The sequence below is a fragment of the Neodiprion lecontei genome, chromosome 6 (assembly GCF_021901455.1).
Source record: "Neodiprion lecontei isolate iyNeoLeco1 chromosome 6, iyNeoLeco1.1, whole genome shotgun sequence".
NCBI lineage: Eukaryota > Metazoa > Arthropoda > Insecta > Hymenoptera > Diprionidae > Neodiprion > Neodiprion lecontei.
Window position 1 is genome coordinate 5467933 of NC_060265.1, and position 19424 is coordinate 5487356.

The window sequence follows — 19424 nt, forward strand, 5'->3', positions numbered from 1 at the left end:
TAAAATACGCTTACACTTTATTAAATTACATCGGTTGATGGGAAAAACAATATCTGTGTAGGCAAGGGGAGTTACGAACATGCGCTTACAACAGGCCATACAGAAGCATAATATGTCGGTTTGGCATAAAAACATAAATAAAAAAGATACATGTAGGATTTATAAAAACACAGTTAAAAGTGAGTACTGCGTACACTTCAGTCGTGCGAAACCAAAAAAATATCATTTGTATTTAAAACTAAGGTTGCCGATGAAATCAAACAAAGAAACGAACGTCAGGAGTTCCAAAAAGAAAAAATTGCAATTAAAACTATCATTTTTCTTTTCGTTGCTATTCGTACGATTTTTTAAGCCACTGGATTCAAGATCGTACAGAAAGAAAACGGTCCTCTTATTTTTAACGCACAGTTACCTGCCGAGCACCGCAAATAAAAAGTAAGGCAAAGGGGGAATTTTCGTTCGTTCCTTTGCTTTGTTGAAGCAAGCGACTCATAACGAATTTTGTGCATGAATAAATAATATAATGGTAATAACGATAACGATACTGATCGGAATGGTGGGATTATACTAGAATTAATATCGAACACAACAAATTAAGGGAGATCCACCGTTTTAAGATGCAGAAAATTAGAATTCAAATATTTCTGTCCTTTAATGGTGTCGTCGGCTTGTGTGGGGATGCCACGACGGAGGATGGCAGATTTTCTTTCTCTTTTAAAAGCTGCCGGTTACGCTCCTCGGAGCGCAGCTTCTCGATTGTACGCTGTTGCTGCGCTATTATTCTCTTCGCTGCTTCTACGTCCTAAGACAAAATTTAGCGACAAATTAGTTTAGCCTGAATAACAAGGCCGAGGTCGTGCCATATCAAGTCTTCTTCACCTTTCCTTGAACGATTAAACGTGCCAAACAAGACCGAGTAACAATGGTCATTATTGATTACGATAGATCCAGATGACGGAATAAAACGTACGATACAACGAAAAGTAACACTGCGAATAATATACTAACCTCCTTTAATTGCAGTTTTTCTTTCTTCATTTGTATCATATGTTGAATTTTTTGCTTATGATTATTGTGGCCAATAACTGCGGCATATTTGTCTGCAAGGTCCTTGTACTCTGCCTCGGTTTTTCGCAAGTTAGATTCGAGCAGCTCCCGATCTTTGAGGAACTTTGAAAGGTCGCTGTAAAACAATCGATACGTCAACGGGTACAAATTTTGCGGTGAACGGAATTCAAAATTTCCAATTTATAACATTATTAATAGATGTATTTAAGTATTCCAGATATAGTACTGTCAACTTACGCCGCCGATTTGAACTCCGTTCCAAGCTCCGATTTTGGTTCAGCTTCGACCTTATCTACCTTGTCTTTATCCTTTTCTATTTTCACGGAGTGTTCCTAGAACACGAAGTATAACAATTAATAATTTCACAAAATACCTTCAATAACAGAGTGATAAATTTTACTGAAATGAGGATTATGTACCTTGCAACTTCTCCTTTCTTGCATCATGTCGAGTTTGTCGGTAAATTCGGCGATGTAGCTCTTTGCCTGAAACATTGGTAATCCATTTGTAAAATATAGACGATAGGTAACGTAAAAAGTAGACTAAATTTGCCTACTGATGATTAAATCAGGCGCTTACCTTGTCGATGACAACTTGCTGCTCCATCAACTGTGCTGTACTTTCTTCATACTTTTTATTTGTCTCCTTGTACAATTTATCCAGCTTATGACAGGTCAGTTCCAGCTGCGCTAACTCAATGCTTTGGCCATCATACTGCTCTTCAACTCTAAGTAACATGTCTCGAGCTTCACCCAGTTTTCCAGTCATTTCTGTCAGTTGCTGCTTCAGCTGCAGAAATGCGAGATGATGCATTCAAATCAAACATTTTTCAATACCAAATACCAATTTAAGTTATTTTGAATTAGTTATTTCAGCCATTTTCAATATGAGGTTTATCTGATTTCCTTTCAAGTAAACATTTGTTTAGACATACCTCTCTGTTATAGCCATTCACCTTATCACACTCAGCTTCGAGTCTTGTAATTTCGGCAGCCGCAACGTCGTTCAATTCTTTTATCTTAGCGTCAAATAAGGATTTCATTGTGTCAAACTTTATTACGTTGTTGACAACCAACTGATCTATGTCCTCTTTCTTTCCATCCAACTGTTGGAGTAAGTTTAACAATTGATCGTATGCATGGGTAGAATTGGTGCGCATAGTATTTAGTAAATCTTTATGTTCCCGCAGTCGGATTCTCTCCCATTCTAATTCACTCTGCAGACGCTCAACCTCAGTATCACTTTTGGCCAATCTTTCGCTGATAGCAGAAACAGTCAATTGATTTTCTGCCATGACGAGGTCCAGCCTGGAAAGTGTAAAAGTTATTATAATATTAGAACATTTTTACCACTCATATTTGGTACACGGTTTTTTTTCTCATCTGATAAAATCTTAACCGTCTTCGTCGTGTAACCATCTCAGCTGCTTCATTACGAAGTTGGTCTTTCAAAACTTTTACTTCTTCTCTCTTTTCAGCTAATTCAGCTTCTGTCCGGTCAAGTTCGGACTGTAAACTTTGATTGGAACTCTCCTGAACAATAGGAATCAGATAGCGTAATATTATTTTCCTGATATGAAGCAGAAGAAACTCAGATTTACCAAAGGGAAATTCGCAACTAAAATTTTACCTTTGTGGCAGAAGAATTTTTGAGTTCCTCAACTTGAATCGATAGCTCCATAGCTTCAGTTTCCTTTTGCGCCAAATTTTCTTGTGCAGTTTGCAGTTTGGATTCCATCAATAACAAAGATCCAGCATACTTTTCAACAGCTTTCCGCACCTCTTCATCAACTGAGTTTTTTGCTTCCTGTATTTTACTCATTGCCTTTTCCTCAATTACTCTACCCTTAAAGAAGAAAATCAAGAATCACAGGTATTAATAATTTGGGTTATGTTTGGTATTGTTATTCATGTGTCGAGCTAATAGATATGTGCAAATACCTTTTCACGTTCCGTTGCACATTCCTGCTTAAATTCCTCCGATCTCTGTACAAGCCGAGCAATTTCTTCTGCATGACGATGCATCAAGGTTTCAATTTCCTGTGAATGATTCTTTAGAACCTGTGAGTGATGATCTTTGATCTCTTGAAGTTCGCCTTCGGCCTCTTCTAAGCGACTTTTAACCTGTGGATTATTATTTTTAATGGAATAATAATTGAAGTGAATCACTATACTAATACTTCAACATTCGTGGTGGACATCAATCGTGAATATGGAAACAGTCCGATGGACTTCACAATACTCACATCTGAATACAAACACTGTAGTTTTGCCAATTTCTCTTCTGAACATTTCTTAGAAGTAGTTTCAAAATGCAGGTTATCCTGCAATTGTACTATTTCACGTCTTTCACTCTGATACTGATTCAGTAAGTCATCCTTCTCTCGTTGAAAGTCTTCTCTCAAAATTTTTATTTCAGTCTCATGGTTAGCGGTAAGGGTTGTGTCCCATTTATCAGACTCTGCAGCTAGATTTTCATTTTCAGCTTTACATTCATCTAGTTCACATTCAAGCATTGATAATTGTGATTGTAACTGAATAACCAAATGTTGACGTTGCTGCAGTTTGGATTCAAGATCATTTCGAATCTCTGCTAGATTTATCAATTCGGTTTTAAGCTTGCACTCTTCATCTTTCATTTTGCTTATCTCCATCTGAAAATCTTCATGAACTTTTTGCATTTTAGTCTTCATCTCTATGTCTGCCAGATGACGGTCTTGTGTCTGAAAATAAATTATCAGTAAACTAAGTGTTGTACTACCACCGATCAACTGGCAAAGTCATAATTGATTTATACCATTTCATCTAGATCCTTTTTATGCCGAGCCTCGATTTCTATTTGTTTATCTTTGAGTTCCATCAATTGCTTTTCGAGCCTTTGAATGTCGTCCTTCATTTCTTCCATCTGTTTCTCGTACTCCTGTATAGTTCTGTCTTTGTTGATGCATTCGACCTTCAAGTCGGCCAATTCCTTGGTTGGGTCGTATTTGGAGTCGCATTTTTTATTAGTTTTTACAGATGGTGAAGTGAGTACAGACTTTGTCGTGGTTTTCTTCTTTGGTAATTGGGGCTAAGAAATTCGTTGAAAAATAATTTGTTACAATTAGAACACCACCATATTCATGACAATTCAATCATTATCTATCACAATGAACTTACTACTTTGAATGCAGAGGAGCTTGTGAGACTAGCAGACTTGCTTGATGTCGATGTGTTGCAATCGGCACAGCTACTCGATATACTTTTGCTGTCAAGGAATCTATCTGTTTTCTCAATTACTAATCCCTTAATTTTGTTTTTAATCTTTGGGTCGTAAGAACCTGGAGGTGGTACGTCATCTGTTATAAATTAGAAGAAATCAATTCGGCCATTAGCTTACAGTTGACTAAATGGAATAAAGACAATAGAAATCTTTGACAGGTTAGCATGTGAGAACTAGAAAAAATCAAAAAGACGCTCGTCGAAATGCCAGTTTAGCAACTGTAACTGCGATTGCGTACTATGCACATCACAACCCAACGAAACAATGTAGCTGATTGGTAGATACGACCATCGAAAATTGCTAATCAAAACCTGCGATGTTTATCTACTGAAATCTGCAACTGCTGAATGAATATTTATACGTAAACGGTACTCGTGCGCGAAATAATCTATTGTGAATTCATGAAATGTCTTACAGTCTCGATATGAGGGAAAAGAATATTGTATTTCGGTGTAAAACACTACTCACTGGAAAATTCGTTGAAACGTTGTATTCTTGCTCTTGGGAAGGACATGCCTAAGCTTCCACGATTAACAAAATCTTAAAAATGCGATGTTGTGGCAGATTTTGTACCCCCAAGATTGCCGTAACGCAACCGTTGCGTATTGAATACAACGAACTTTTGCGAGGGAAAATTCCTAACGTCGTTTGTACAGATTTTCTGGCTACGTTGCGTGGTGCAACGGTGGAGGATAGAAACTATTCAAATGCTTGAAAGGAACGGTTACGCAATACAATAGATGACCAATTGTAGGATGGCTTTTGCTGCAGCGGCGCTGGATCGTCCAATCACGAAGAAGGTGTTTAACGGAGGGCAGGGGCGTACGTAGTGCAAATTTCGTTCAATTAAATTCTGTCTTTTCAAAGAATAATTATAAACCCTCCACTTTATTATGGTAGAAAACAAATGCTACGTCATTTTATATTTTTTAACGAACCATTCGTACACCCTGAAATACCATTTTGTTTTATTCAATTGACCGTTTGATCAGAGCGCGAGGTGCAGGCTAGTCTTGTCCAGATTTCTGAATTTTGTCCACTTGTATTTCGAACAGCGGAATATACAATGTTCCATGGCGATATGACTTATTTCTTACCAGTTGGATGTAGTTGACACCATTTTTTTACTCCCCATTTTTTTTCAATTCATTTCTTTGCCATTATCTATTAACAAATATTTAATCCTGGACCTTTATGGATCTCCCATTGGGGGTTGACACGTTCTTAGTCATTGGGCCAATCATGTGTCAGGTTCGTTCGTTTCGTCTGCTTATAGCTGATTGTTGAGTGTCGACCGTAGACGTGTCATGAAAGGTTGAAGCTGTTAGGTATTTTCGTTAAAAACGTTTCACTATGCGGTGTGGATTTTATTTAACCCTTTTCAGTGTCACCATTTTATATTTAAATCATGTCAGTGGTCAGTACAGGACTAAAGGCGTAAGTATTATTCTAGCAGGCGTACTACAAATATTATTCTTGAGTATATTTTCCGGCTGACGTATCAGCGCAGTTCGCCTTCTACGGTTGTTACATTAAAGTACAAAATATTTATAACTTTTTTCAGTCATCTTCTATTCCATTATCGACTTTCTATACTTACAAATACATTTTTTTTTAATAATGTTCACTATAATTGCAACAACATAACCTCAATTCTACGACTGTATTATCCGACCGGAAAGCAAGAAATTTATATGTGTGTTTGTAATTATTCAATTACTATGGTTTAACGACTAAATTTAATCTTTGTACTTTTCGATCCATTGATCACTGTTAATACAGAGTTTGATTATTTCTAGAACCAGGGTCCTTCTCTCGGAGAACGGGTTCAACAGCTGAGTGAAATGGCTATGAAGAGACCAGTGCTCCGATTCAATGGGGGAAAATTCAAAGAATTTGTCAAGACTACACCAAGGAATTATTCAGTTATTGTTATGTTTACAGCCATGGCACCACAGAGGCAATGTCAAATTTGCAGGCAAGTTATTCAAACAGTTATATATATCTGAGCATATGTGCACCAACTACCATCTATTGCAGTAACAATATTATTATTTTAATTTCAGACACGCAAGTGATGAATTCACCATAGTGGCAAACTCGTTCAGATATTCCCAGTCGTATTCAAACAAGTTGTTCTTTGCAGTTGTAGACTTTGATGAGGGTGCTGATGTTTTCCAAATGGTAAACAGATCTTATCAGACATTCTGCAGATATGTAAATGCTTGCCTTATTTGTTACAGTTAAGGTTGAATACAGCACCTGTATACATACACTTCCCACCTAAAGGGAAACCAAAATCTACTGATACTATGGACATTCAAAGAGTCGGATTTGCCGCTGAAGCTATTGCCAAATGGATTTCTGAGCGCACTGATATTCAGGTAATTTTAAATATATTTTAAGTTAAATTAAATACATGGCTTTAATATCTCCTTAGGTACTACCTTAATTTTACTTATTATCATGTTTTCTACAGATCAGGGTATTCAGACCGCCAAATTATTCTGGTACGGTGGCTGTGGTGATGCTACTAGTATTGATCGGTGGTTTCTTGTACCTCAGACGAAATAACTTGGATTTCATATACAACAAGACGATTTGGGGCCTCAATGCTTTGGTGCGGTCCTCAAATTCAATGAAATATTTAACTCAACTTCACATCGCTTATCTGGAAATCGTCTCATCTTGTATTATTATTTGGACGATTTCAGTTCTTCACGTTTGCAATGGTCTCTGGACAGATGTGGAACCATATCAGAGGACCCCCATTCATCCACAAATCGCAAAACGGTGCTGTTGCTTATATCCACGGGTCGTCCCAGGGTCAATTTATTCTTGAAACTTACATAGTCATGGTCCTGAGTATCCTTCTAATGTAAATGCAAATGTGATTTTCGTACATTTATGTTGAATGGTTTCCAAATGTATAGTTTTCTTAGCATAGTAATTTAGATGGTGCTGTGGTACTGGGAATGATTATGATGACCGAAGCTGCGGCTCGGAAAGGAGATGTCAGAAAACGAAGAATTTTCGCTGTTATTGGATTAGGGCTCGTAGCAGTTTTCTTCAGCTTAATTCTCTCTATATTTAGAAATAAGGCTCAAGGATATCCGTATAGGTATATAAATTTTTTAATATAATTTTAAACTATTTGGCATTTCATTACAGAATAATAACATTTGTTTGTTGCATTTTACAGTCTTCTCTTCAAATAAGAAACTCGGACGTAACACAGAAGAAATACATAACTCCTTCAAGACCAACATTTAGCGATAATTTATTATCGTCAATCGATGGAATAAATTATTTACAATACAATTCTCTGCAAATGCGACGGTTTGAAATTTATTGTAGAGATGGAAAGATCTAAGTTAAATGTCCATTTACACTAACATATTATATTCACTATGTCCAAAACAGCATTCCAGGTCTAATTTGTCCACATAATTACCATTTGTGTGATAGGAGTGAAAGTTTTAATTCTTTGCATAAGGTGAAAATAATGGAAATCGTTTTCAGTTTTTTTTAGAAACAGCGTTTACAATAACATAGTTAGATTATTCACTGTTTCCAGAAAGTTGAACGTAGTTGAAATATTTTAAGACTTCTTTGCTTTTATGGATTGAGTGCTCTGCTGCTATATTTGCATCATACACTTATATCACAGCTCAAGATAACATCACACCGTTCAAACCAACAGGTACTTTTAGTAATATTTAAAAATTTTAATATCAAAATACAATTTATAATTTTCAAAAAAATACCGTAGTGTTAATCAATAGTGAATGTTGTACAATTACAATATCCATGGTATCAAAGCTCTTCTCTGTTTTGGATATTCCTTAAATGACTCGACGTACCACCAATGACCAAGTAGACCAGTTGCTACCTAAAAATAACAATTTTGTTTGTAACGTAAGCTTGAAAGAGAAAACAAACACTTGGTACTGAAAAGTTCAATGAATTCTTACCTGGTTCAAAAGCACCCACAAGAATATGTAATAGAATGTTTGGCTGTTTCTTAGTATAATTGTCAGCATCAAGTACACAAGAATTTCAGACAATTGTAGCGGAGACGAGATGTATTCGAAAAGATCACCTTTCGGAATTTTGTGTTGCAAAGTGACAGTTTCGCCTTTTTTATTTTTGCGTAAATTCGATAGAATTTTGTTGCAAATAAGCTGTTTATAAGTTGCCCACAAGAATATAATAGAGCAACTATAATCTATATATGTCAACCCGTTCCAATTCACAATAGGTCTGGATCCTGGAAAAAAATTTGTGTCATATTAATGAGTAATTCAAAATAATTCCCAAGTTTCTGTTTTTGGAGAATTAGTAAAATACCTTTAAAAAATCCATTTGACTCTCCTATCAGACACGATATAGTTCCCACATAATGAACAAAACCCACGATGTAATGCGATAGATTTATTTTTACATTACTGAAAATACTGACATAATGTGTTTCGTAGAAACGTTTCCAACAGTGAATTGTTACGAGCACTAGAGCCAGTGTAGTGTGCTCCGGGGATACTGAAAATAAGAGCTTGATTAGGTACCACTAAGAAAAGGGTACTGCAAAAATTGATCATAGTGTTTTTCTAACAATGTACACAGAAATCTCGTCGCAAGAGTAACACGGAATTCAAGTCACATATTAAAATAGAAGAAAATTTACCTAGTGATTGCCGATTCACCCCAAATAGAATATCGAGGATTTGAAGTATGTTTACTGGTACATTTCCAACTCCAAGATAAAATCTTAATGTAATTAACAAGGTGTAGGTTGATAGAGGTGCAGCAAATTCATAGAAATGTTTGAACCATCTGAAAATTTGATACAGGATAATTAGCGATCGTTTTTAGTCATCTCAAAAACATGGCAGCTTCATAGATTTAGTATAGTTTCCTCAAATTCCGAGTTAGGACCCGGAAAATTTGTACACAGTACTATAACTTTTTTTCTCATACCTTTTCGGAACTTCTATTGGTGGAATTAGTGCTGCCTTTCCTTCTGCAGCATACCTTCCATACCGATATGTGCTTGTAATTGCTATAGGAAGGTAAGTCTCTGCAAATGCGACTAGCAGTCCCAATATAGTTACTGTTATTGAATTAAATATGAATATAGCTCGCACTAGATTCACCTCCATTGTGCACTGTACACGTCTCTTTATCGTCTCGCCGATACTACCTGTCTTCCTGAATTCTCTAGCGTTTTAGAAAGTCGTAGCGTTGACCCGAATGAAATCGTTCAAATTAACGGTACTCTGTGCTGGAGAAAATAACTTTCGATGCAGGTTTCGCATTACTACGGCATTAGACAATATCGATGTACACACTGTGTTAGATGCATTATAATAGTTTTTGAACGTGCTAAAGTATCTGCAAACATGTGGATATCACCCACTAATTGTTAAACTGGAACAAAATTAACAAATTGAGGGGGCCTCATACCCGGCTTGAGGTTAGGTATCGTAGGGCGCACACACGCGTATTTACTTTGCCGTCAAATAAATTGCCTACATTCAGTGCAGGTATATTTCAGGGCAGATCAGAGAGATTGTAGCAACGACTGTGCGAAATCTTTCAGTATCGTTGCAGTACTCTTTCGATATTTAGCTTGCATGCATAGACATCACAATGTCAGTCGGATAAAACACATTTGTACACAGCTAGAGGCAAACACAAACTTACCATTTTGAGGACGTTCCAGTTCCGATTAAGTTTTTCAAATTCAGGGGATTTTGTACTGGGCTGGAATGTTTGACTGATAGTCGACTGCGTTTCGACCCGTGTGCTACTTGAAATATATGTGTATACATATCAGCTTATACTTATCATTTGTGTCTACGTGTCGGTAACAGCAATGTCAGGGGGATGGTCAGCTAAACGCTGACACACAATGATGGAATATATTGCATGCCCCAGTAGATAATTACGACGCTTCATTATGCAGGAAATGTTACTAGGCGTCTGAGAAAACTATTGCTTTCCTGTCGTAGGAAAATATGATATGTTATTTATACAGTGTACGAGTCGTGCAAAATTGTCCCATAATCTCATCTGCACTTTTTAATATTTTTATTTCACAAAGAATGTAGATATTTTAAATTCTAGCAGAAATATTGACAACTGTAGAATAGATAAGTTTGAAATATATTTGAGAGATGTTATCCATAAATATGCCTCTGACATAATACGATAACAACTGTGTGAGCTGAGACATTCTTCGACGGATGTGTTGGAACATAACTCCACTCAGTTTCCAGTCGCTACAACATACGAATTATAGCTTACGGCAAGCGAACTTGGCATTTCTACGCTTATTCATCGTAATTTCTGGGCTGTTGGTACGTCAATGTTCTGATTCCCTTCTTTGCCCAGAAAACTCAATTAAAGACCCCAAAAAGAGTAAGGCTAACCCGTTTGCATTTTCGGCGTAAATTTTCGCGATTTTGAAAAGTGTCGGAATAAATTAATTGTGGCAGTATTCCGACGTAATTTTGCGAGGGGAATCGAATGGGCGCAGTTCCAATACGCTGCGATCAACGCGTCAAAAGTTACAGCCAAAAAACGAGAACCTGTGTTTTCGACATTTTTTCAGCAGGTGCTTTGTCGTACGTAACTTCTTTCCTGTTGATCCCACGCTCCTTTTGCTGCGTTTTCTGAGTTCCGGGGGGCCCACTTAGTCAGAAAACGGTCGTACGAATCTAATCTGAGACCAGAAATTTTCGGTCGAAAAATGGAGAAAAAGTAGGGCTAACCCCTTTGCATTTTTGGCGAAAATTTTCGGCATTTTGAAACGTGCTGAAATAAATTTTTTCTGGCACTGTTCTGACGTAATTTTGCGAGAGAAATCGATTGGGCGCAGTCCCAATACGCTGCGATCAACGCATCAAATGTTACAGCCAAAAAACGAGAACCTGTGTTTTCGACATTTTTCAGCAGGTGCTTTTTCCTTCGTAACTTCTCTCCTGTTGATCCCACGCTCTTTTCGCTGCGTTTTCTGAGTTCCTGGGGGTCCAATTAGTCAGGAAAGGGTCATTTAAATCGAATCTGAGACCAAAACTTTTCGGCCCCAAAAATGAAAAAAAAGTGAGGCTAACCCCTTTGCATTTTTGGCGAAAATTTTCGGCATTTTGAAAAGTGCTGAAATAAATTCTTTCTGGCACTCTTCCGACGTAATTTTGCGAGAGAAATCGATTGGGCGCAATCCCAATACGCTGCGATCAACGCATCAAAAGTTACAGCCAAAAAACGAGAACCTGTGATTATATGAATCCTTACGTAATGTTTTTAATGTGTTCTTATACTGAAAATATTTATTGCTATTCCAGGTACAACCTGAGGTGGTTATCGGTGGTTGTTCGAGGTGGTTGGTGATTGTTGGAGGTGGTCGGAGGTGGACGAGGAGGAGGACGAACTGAACTGAGTCTCAAAGCCCTGTTGACACAAAAGCAGCTATTCGATAGAAATTATAGTTTATAGTTTACACAGCCCATTGCATGATATTTCATTATAAATACATATGTTTCAATGTATTTAGAAATAATTTATCAAATATACAGAGGTCATGTGCTAATAATAAATGAATTGATTCGACCGCAGTTTGATATATTCATTAGAGCTTTAACAATAAATTTAAGCCTTGTTACTTCTTTTATTTTATTATGGATAATCAAAAACATTTCCGACTATTCGTGCTGTGGAAGCATGGGGATTAAGCCGAATGTAGCAAAAGATTAGAAACAGTGTATGTAGAGTACGGGTATTTTTCTAATAATGCAAATAGAATAGAATACCACGCCTTGCGAATTAGCTTTCCAGACAGAGATGAATGATGAATTTTAAGGACTGCATTATCGTTGTTGAATACTCTATGCCTCATGGGAAAAGAAAATCTGTAACGATAAAATTATACACCGGATCATCGTCGACTTTAACTTTTGAAATGTCCTACAATTTTCGAATCCCTCCTACCTCCCCCTGCCACCTCCCACCATCAATGGCCACTTTCGACCATCCCCTATCACCTTCTGCCAGCGCCGACCACCTCCTACCATTTCCGAACACCTCCAAACATCCTATTTACCTATATTACTAGATTAGCTATGATATGAAAAGAGAAGAATTATTCATTTCGAAATGGGATTCTATTCGACGCGCGCTCGATGTATTCCATAACATTAGTATTCATAATTATTCCAACAACTTTTCATTTGCTCTCTCGATCTTGAATTTTCATAGGCATAGAATCGAAACGTTGTTTTAGCTGGTCGCAAGTGAAGTATCTGCGTTGGGTGGAGGAGCAGAATTGTTTTTCGAAAAGCATTTGGATGGAAAAAAATTCAGAGTAACTGTAATACATCACGGATGCGCTAATTTTGAACGAGATGAAATGGATGCTTCGTATATGGGACGGTATTTAACGCTGCGTAGTGGTTTAAAGACCTAGAAAGGTGATAGGGAGAGAAAGAACGACGCTTCTTAACACTTCGAGTGTATTTTAACACACATTTGAAAGATACGAGCGAAATTTTTCATCATCCAACTGTCGCAGAACGGCAGCGTTATTGGCCGACCCGTATCTTCAGTCAACGGCTGACCATCGAAGGGCCTGGCCGGTTGAGTCTGGAATCGGCAGGAGAGATAAGGTGTGTATTTCTTGTATGAAATGTGAAAGCTAAAATCATTATACATCATATCATATCATCATACCTCATACATCATACATCATACATCATACATCATACATCATACATCGTACATCATACATCATCATACATAGTATCAAAGTTCGAAACCATAGTTTGGATGTCGGACGTTCAGAAAGTGACGTCACCAATTCAAAATCAGCTAGCCGAATTCCTCAGTCGGGAAACAACCGCGCAGTAGAGCGGACGCATGAGAGTCGCGCTCCGCAAATTTCGAGTACCGGGTTCTCAACCTCACGGATCCCGCGCTTCGGGTCCGCTACGTATTTCGAGTACCGGGTTCTCAACCTCCCGGATCCCGCGCTTCGGGTCCGCTACGCGGTGAAACTGGACTTCCAGGATAAGCGCTCCGTGGTTCCTGATTCACATTTACAATAAATTATTTCAATTCGTTTTTCGCGCAACCCCAAATTCGGTAGCTGTCAGTCCGCTAATAAAATTTCTCGACTTCCAGGATAAGCGCTCCGTGGTTCCTGGTTCACGTTTACAATAAATTATTTCAATTCGTTTTTCGCGCAACCCCAAATTCGGTAGCTGTCAGTCCGCTAATAAAATTTCTCGACTTCCAGGATAAGCGCTCCGTGGTTCCTGGTTCACGTTTACAATAAATTATTTCAATTCGTTTTTCGCGCAAACCCAAATTCGGTAGCTGTCAGTCCGCTAATAAAATTTCTCGACTTCCAGGATAAGCGCTCCGTGGTTCCTCGTTCACGTTTACAATAAATTATTTCAATTCGTTTTTCGCGCAACCCCAAATTCGGTAGCTGTCAGTCCGCTAATAAAATTTCTCGACTTCCAGGATAAACGCTCCGTGGTTCCTGGTTCACGTTTACAATAAATTATTTCAATTCGTTTTTCGCGCAACCCCAAATTCGGTAGCTGTCAGTCCGCTAATAAAATTTCTCGACTTCCAGGATAAGCGCTCCGTGGTTCCTGGTTCACGTTTACAATAAATTATTTCAATTCGTTTTTCGCGCAAACCCAAATTCGGTAGCTGTCAGTCCGCTAATAAAATTTCTCGACTTCCAGGATAAGCGCTCCGTGGTTCCTGGTTCACGTTTACAATAAATTATTTCAATTCGTTTTTCGCGCAAACCCAAATTCGGTAGCTGTCAGTCCGCTAATAAAATTTCTCGACTTCCAGGATAAGCGCTCCGTGGTTCCTCGTTCACGTTTACAATAAATTATTTCAATTCGTTTTTCGCGCAAACCCAAATTCGGTAGCTGTCAGTCCGCTAATAAAATTTCTCGACTTCCAGGATAAGCGCTCCGTGGTTCCTCGTTCACGTTTACAATAAATTATTTCAATTCGTTTTTCGCGCAACCCCAAATTCGGTAGCTGTCAGTCCGCTAATAAAATTTCTCGACTTCCAGGATAAACGCTCCGTGGTTCCTGGTTCACGTTTACAATAAATTATTTCAATTCGTTTTTCGCGCAACCCCAAATTCGGTAGCTGTCAGTCCGCTAATAAAATTTCTCGACTTCCAGGATAAGCGCTCCGTGGTTCCTGGTTCACGTTTACAATAAATTATTTCAATTCGTTTTTCGCGCAAACCCAAATTCGGTAGCTGTCAGTCCGCTAATAAAATTTCTCGACTTCCAGGATAAGCGCTCCGTGGTTCCTGGTTCACGTTTACAATAAATTATTTCAATTCGTTTTTCGCGCAAACCCAAATTCGGTAGCTGTCAGTCCGCTAATAAAATTTCTCGACTTCCAGGATAAGCGCTCCGAGGTTCCTGGTTCACGTTTACAATAAATTATTTCAATTCGTTTTTCGCGCAACCCCAAATTCGGTAGCTGTCAGTCCGCTAATAAAATTTCTCGACTTCCAGGATAAACGCTCCGTGGTTCCTGGTTCACGTTTACAATAAATTATTTCAATTCGTTTTTCGCGCAACCCCAAATTCGGTAGCTGTCAGTCCGCTAATAAAATTTCTCGACTTCCAGGATAAGCGCTCCGTGGTTCCTGGTTCACGTTTACAATAAATTATTTCAATTCGTTTTTCGCGCAAACCCAAATTCGGTAGCTGTCAGTCCGCTAATAAAATTTCTCGACTTCCAGGATAAGCGCTCCGAGGTTCCTGGTTCACGTTTACAATAAATTATTTCAATTCGTTTTTCGCGCAACCCCAAATTCGGTAGCTGTCAGTCCGCTAATAAAATTTCTCGACTTCCAGGATAAACGCTCCGTGGTTCCTGGTTCACGTTTACAATAAATTATTTCAATTCGTTTTTCGCGCAACCCCAAATTCGGTAGCTGTCAGTCCGTTAATAAAATGTCTCGACTTCCAGGATAAGCGCTCCGTGGTTCCTGGTTCACGTTTACAATAAATTATTTCAATTCGTTTTTCGCGCAACCCCAAATTCGGTAGCTGTCAGTCCTATTCAAGGTATAACCTGAGGTGGTTATCGGTGGTTGTTCGAGGTGGTTGAAGGTGGTCGGAGGTGGGCGAGGAGGACGAGGATTTGTGCTGGGTGAGTAAAACACTTTTATAATATTTCATGGCAATTGTAATTATATTTCATCTGAAATATTACAAACTTGTCACGTTTACAATAAATTATTTCAATTCATTTTTCGTGCAAGCACATATTCAGTGGCTATGAATAATCTTGTACAATTTATTATATTATTAATTAATTAATTAATATTCCTATAATATTTAATGGCAATTGTAATTATATTTCATCTGAAATATTACAAACTTGTCACGTTTACAATAAATTATTTCAATTCATCTTTCGTGCAAGCACATATTCAGTAGCTATGAATAATCTTATACAATTTATTATATTATTAATTAATTAATTAATATTCCTATAATATTTAATGGCAATTGTAATTATATTTCATCTGAAATATTACAAACTTGTCACGTTTACAATGAATTATTTCAATTCATTTTCCGTGCAAGCACATATTCAGTGGCTATGAATAATCTTGTACAATTTATTATATTATTAATTAATTCATTAATTACATTAATCCTTACACAATATTTTTGATGTGTTCCTATACTAAATATATTCATTACTATTCCAGGTATTACCCGAGGTGGTCGGAGGTGGACGAGGAGGAGGACGAGCTGGACGAGGAGGAGGACCAGGTGGACGAGGAGGAGGACGAGGTGGACGAGGAGGAGGCGGGGTGGGTCGTGGGAGAGGACCTCTCTCTCCTCAGAGGAGAGGAGGGGGAGGGGCAGGGAAGGGGAGAGGTGGCGGGGAGGGGGAAGGGAAGGGAAGGGGAGGGGAGGGCGGCGGGGCGGGGAGGGCGGCGGGAGGGGAGGGAGGCGGCGGGGAGGGGGAAGGGAAGGGAAGGGGGAGGGGAGGGAAGGGAAGGGACGGGAAGGGGAGGGGTGGGCCGGGGGGAGGGGGGGGGGGGGGTGGGGGGGAGGGGGAGGGCGGGCGGGAGGGAGGGAGGGGGGGAGGGCGGGAGGGAGGGAGGGCGGGGGGGGAGAGGAGGACGGATGTCGATGCGAGCCCGTTAGAGTTAAAAGAGCAGTACACCCCCCCCCCCCCAACGCCCTCCCTCCCTCCCCTCCCTCCCTCCCTCCCTCCCTCCCTCCCGCCCTCCCTCCCTCCCGCCCGCCCTCCCCGCCCCCCCCCCCCTCCCCGCCCCCCCCCCCCGCCCCACCCCCCCCCCCCCCCCCCCCCCCCCTCCCCCCCCTCCCCCCCGGCCCCACCCCACCCTTCCCGTCCCTTCCGTCCCTTCCCTTCCCTTCCCTTCCCTTCCCTTCCCTTCCCTTCCCTTCCCCCTCCCCGCCCACCTCTCCCCCTTCCCTGCCCCTCCCCCTCCCCTCCTCTGAGGAGAGGAGAGGTCCTCTCCCACGACCCACCCCGCCTCCTCCTCGTCCCACCTGGTCCTCCTCCTCGTCCAGCTCGTCCTCCTCCTCGTCCACCTCCGACCACCTCGGGTAATACCTGGAATAGTAATGAATATATTTAGTATAGGAACACATCAAAATATTGTGTAAGGATTAATGTAATTAATGAATTAATTAATAATATAATAAATTGTACAAGATTATTCATAGCCACTGAATATGTGCTTGCACGAAAAATGAATTGAAATAATTTATTGTAAACGTGACAAGTTTGTAATATTTCAGATGAAATATAATTACAATTGCCATTAAATATTATAGGAATATTAATTAATTAATTAATAATATATAAATTGTATAAGATTATTCATAGCTACTGAATATGTGCTTGCACGAAAGATGAATTGAAATAATTTATTGTAAACGTGACAAGTTTGTAATATTTCAGATGAAATATAATTACAATTGCCATTAAATATTATAGGAATATTAATTAATTAATTAATAATATAATAAATTGTATAAGATTATTCATAGCTACTGAATATGTGCTTGCACGAAAGATGAATTGAAATAATTTATTGTAAATGTGACAAGTTTGTAATATTTCAGATGAAATATAATTACAATTGCCATGAAATATTATAAAAGTGTTTTACTCACCCAGCACAAATCCTCGTCCTCCTCGTCCTTTTCCTCGTCCACCTCCGACCACCTTCAACCACCTCGAACAACCACCGATAACCACCTCAGGTTATACCTTGAATAGGACTGACAGCTACCGAATTTGGGGTTGCGCGAAAAACGAATTGAAATAATTTATTGTAAACGTGAACCAGGAACCACGGAGCGGCTTATCCTGGAAGTCGAGAAATTTTATTAGCGGACTGACAGGCTACCGAATTTGGGGGTTGCGCGAAAAACGAATTGAAATAATTTATTGTGAACGTGAACCAGGAACCACGGAGCGTTTATCCTGGAAGTCGAGAAATTTTATTAGCGGACTGACAGCTACCGAATTTGGGGTTGCGCGAAAAACGAATTGAAATAATTTATTGTAAACGTGAACCAGGAACCTCGGAGCGCTTATCCTGGAAGTCGAGAAATTTTATTAGCGGTCTGACAGCTACCGAATTTGGGTTTGCGCGAAAAACGAATTGAAATAATTTATTGTAAACGTGAACCAGGAACCACGGAGCGCTTATCCTGGAAGTCGAGAAATTTTATTAGCGGACTGACAGCTACCGAATTTGGGGTTGCGCGAAAAACGAATTGAAATAATTTATTGTAAACGTGAACCAGGAACCACGGAGCGTTTATCCTGGAAGTCGAGAATTTTATTAGCGACTGACAGCTACCGAATTTGGGGTTGCGCGAAAAACGAATTGAAATAATTTATTGTAAACGTGAACCAGGAACCACGGAGCGCTTATCTGGAAGTCGAGAAATTTTATTAGCGGACTGACAGCTACCGAATTTGGGTTTGCGCGAAAAACGAATTGAAATAATTTATTGTAAACGTGAACCAGGAACCACGGAGCGCTTATCCTGGAAGTCGAGAAATTTTATTAGCGGACTGACAGCTACCGAATTTGGGTTTGCGCGAAAAACGAATTGAAATAATTTATTGTAAACGTGAACCAGGAACCACGGAGCGCTTATCCTGGAAGTCGAGAAATTTTATTAGCGGACTGACAGCTACCGAATTTGGGGTTGCGCGAAAAACGAATTGAAATAATTTATTGTAACGTGAACCAGGAACCACGGAGCGCTTATCCTGGAAGTCGAGAAATTTTATTAGCGGACTGACAGCTACCGAATTTGGGGTTGCGCGAAAAACGAATTGAAATAATTTATTGTAAACGTGAACCAGGAACCACGGAGCGCTTATCCTGGAAGTCGAGACATTTTATTAGCGGACTGACAGCTACTGAATTTGGGGTTGCGCGTAAAACGAATTGAAATAATTTATTGTAAACGTGAACCAGAAACCACGGAGCGCTTATCCTGGAAGTCGAGAAATTTATTAGCGGACTGACAGCTACCGAATTTGGGTTGCGCGAAAAACGAATTGAAATAATTTATTGTAAACGTGAACCAGGAACCACGGAGCGTTTATCCTGGAAGTCGAGAAATTTTATTAGCGGACTGACAGCTACCGAATTTGGGGTTGCGCGAAAAACGAATTGAAATAATTTATTGTAAACGTGAACCAGGAACCTCGGAGCGCTTATCCTGGAAGTCGAGAAATTTTATTAGCGGACTGACAGCTACCGAATTTGGGTTTGCGCGAAAAACGAATTGAAATAATTTATTGTAAACGTGAACCAGGAACCACGGAGCGCTTATCCTGGAAGTCGAGAAATTTTATTAGCGGACTGACAGCTACGTATTTGGGGTTGCGCGAAAAACGAATTGAAATAATTTATTGTAAACGTGAACCAGGAACCACGGAGCGCTTATCCTGGAAGTCGAGAAATTTTATTAGCGGACTGACAGCTACCGAATTGGGGTTGCGCGAAAAACGAATTGAAATAATTTATTGT

The 19424-nt window shown here is 39.3% G+C and overlaps 3 protein-coding genes across 5 annotated transcripts; 1 reads left to right on the top strand and 2 right to left on the bottom strand.

Moving 5' to 3' along the window:
* Positions 1–5048, bottom strand: LOC107222430 (hyaluronan mediated motility receptor). Its single transcript, XM_015661800.2, has 13 exons — positions 4798–5048; positions 4227–4405; positions 3865–4137; positions 3314–3790; positions 3009–3191; positions 2698–2913; positions 2467–2600; positions 2003–2375; positions 1648–1857; positions 1488–1553; positions 1306–1400; positions 1009–1183; positions 1–802 (listed from the first exon to the last, which is right to left on the bottom strand). The coding sequence occupies exons 1-13, from the start codon at positions 4841–4843 to the stop codon at positions 635–637; spliced, it is 2595 nt and encodes an 864-aa protein (XP_015517286.1). The 5' UTR covers positions 4844–5048; the 3' UTR covers positions 1–634.
* A 551-nt stretch (positions 5049–5599) lies between these two features.
* Positions 5600–8921, top strand: LOC107222431 (tumor suppressor candidate 3). The gene is made up of 8 exons (XM_015661801.2): positions 5600–5766; positions 6129–6307; positions 6396–6513; positions 6573–6713; positions 6809–6949; positions 7044–7194; positions 7285–7450; positions 7532–8921. Exons 1-8 carry the CDS (start codon positions 5683–5685, stop codon positions 7545–7547), a joined length of 996 nt encoding a protein of 331 aa, XP_015517287.1. The 5' UTR covers positions 5600–5682; the 3' UTR covers positions 7548–8921.
* On the bottom strand, positions 7867–10321 carry LOC107222435 (polyprenol reductase). 3 transcript variants are annotated; one of them, XM_015661808.2, is made up of 6 exons: positions 10033–10321; positions 9307–9610; positions 9014–9162; positions 8680–8868; positions 8304–8599; positions 7867–8221 (listed from the first exon to the last, which is right to left on the bottom strand). In XM_015661808.2, exons 2-6 carry the CDS (start codon positions 9486–9488, stop codon positions 8129–8131), a joined length of 909 nt encoding a protein of 302 aa, XP_015517294.1. In that variant the 5' UTR covers positions 9489–9610; positions 10033–10321; the 3' UTR covers positions 7867–8128. The 3 variants fall into 3 exon arrangements, with proteins under 3 accessions (XP_015517294.1, XP_015517292.1, XP_046598888.1); XM_015661806.2 differs by having other exon boundaries at positions 9307–9756; XM_046742932.1 differs by having other exon boundaries at positions 9307–10321.
* Positions 10322–19424: the final 9103 nt, after the last annotated feature.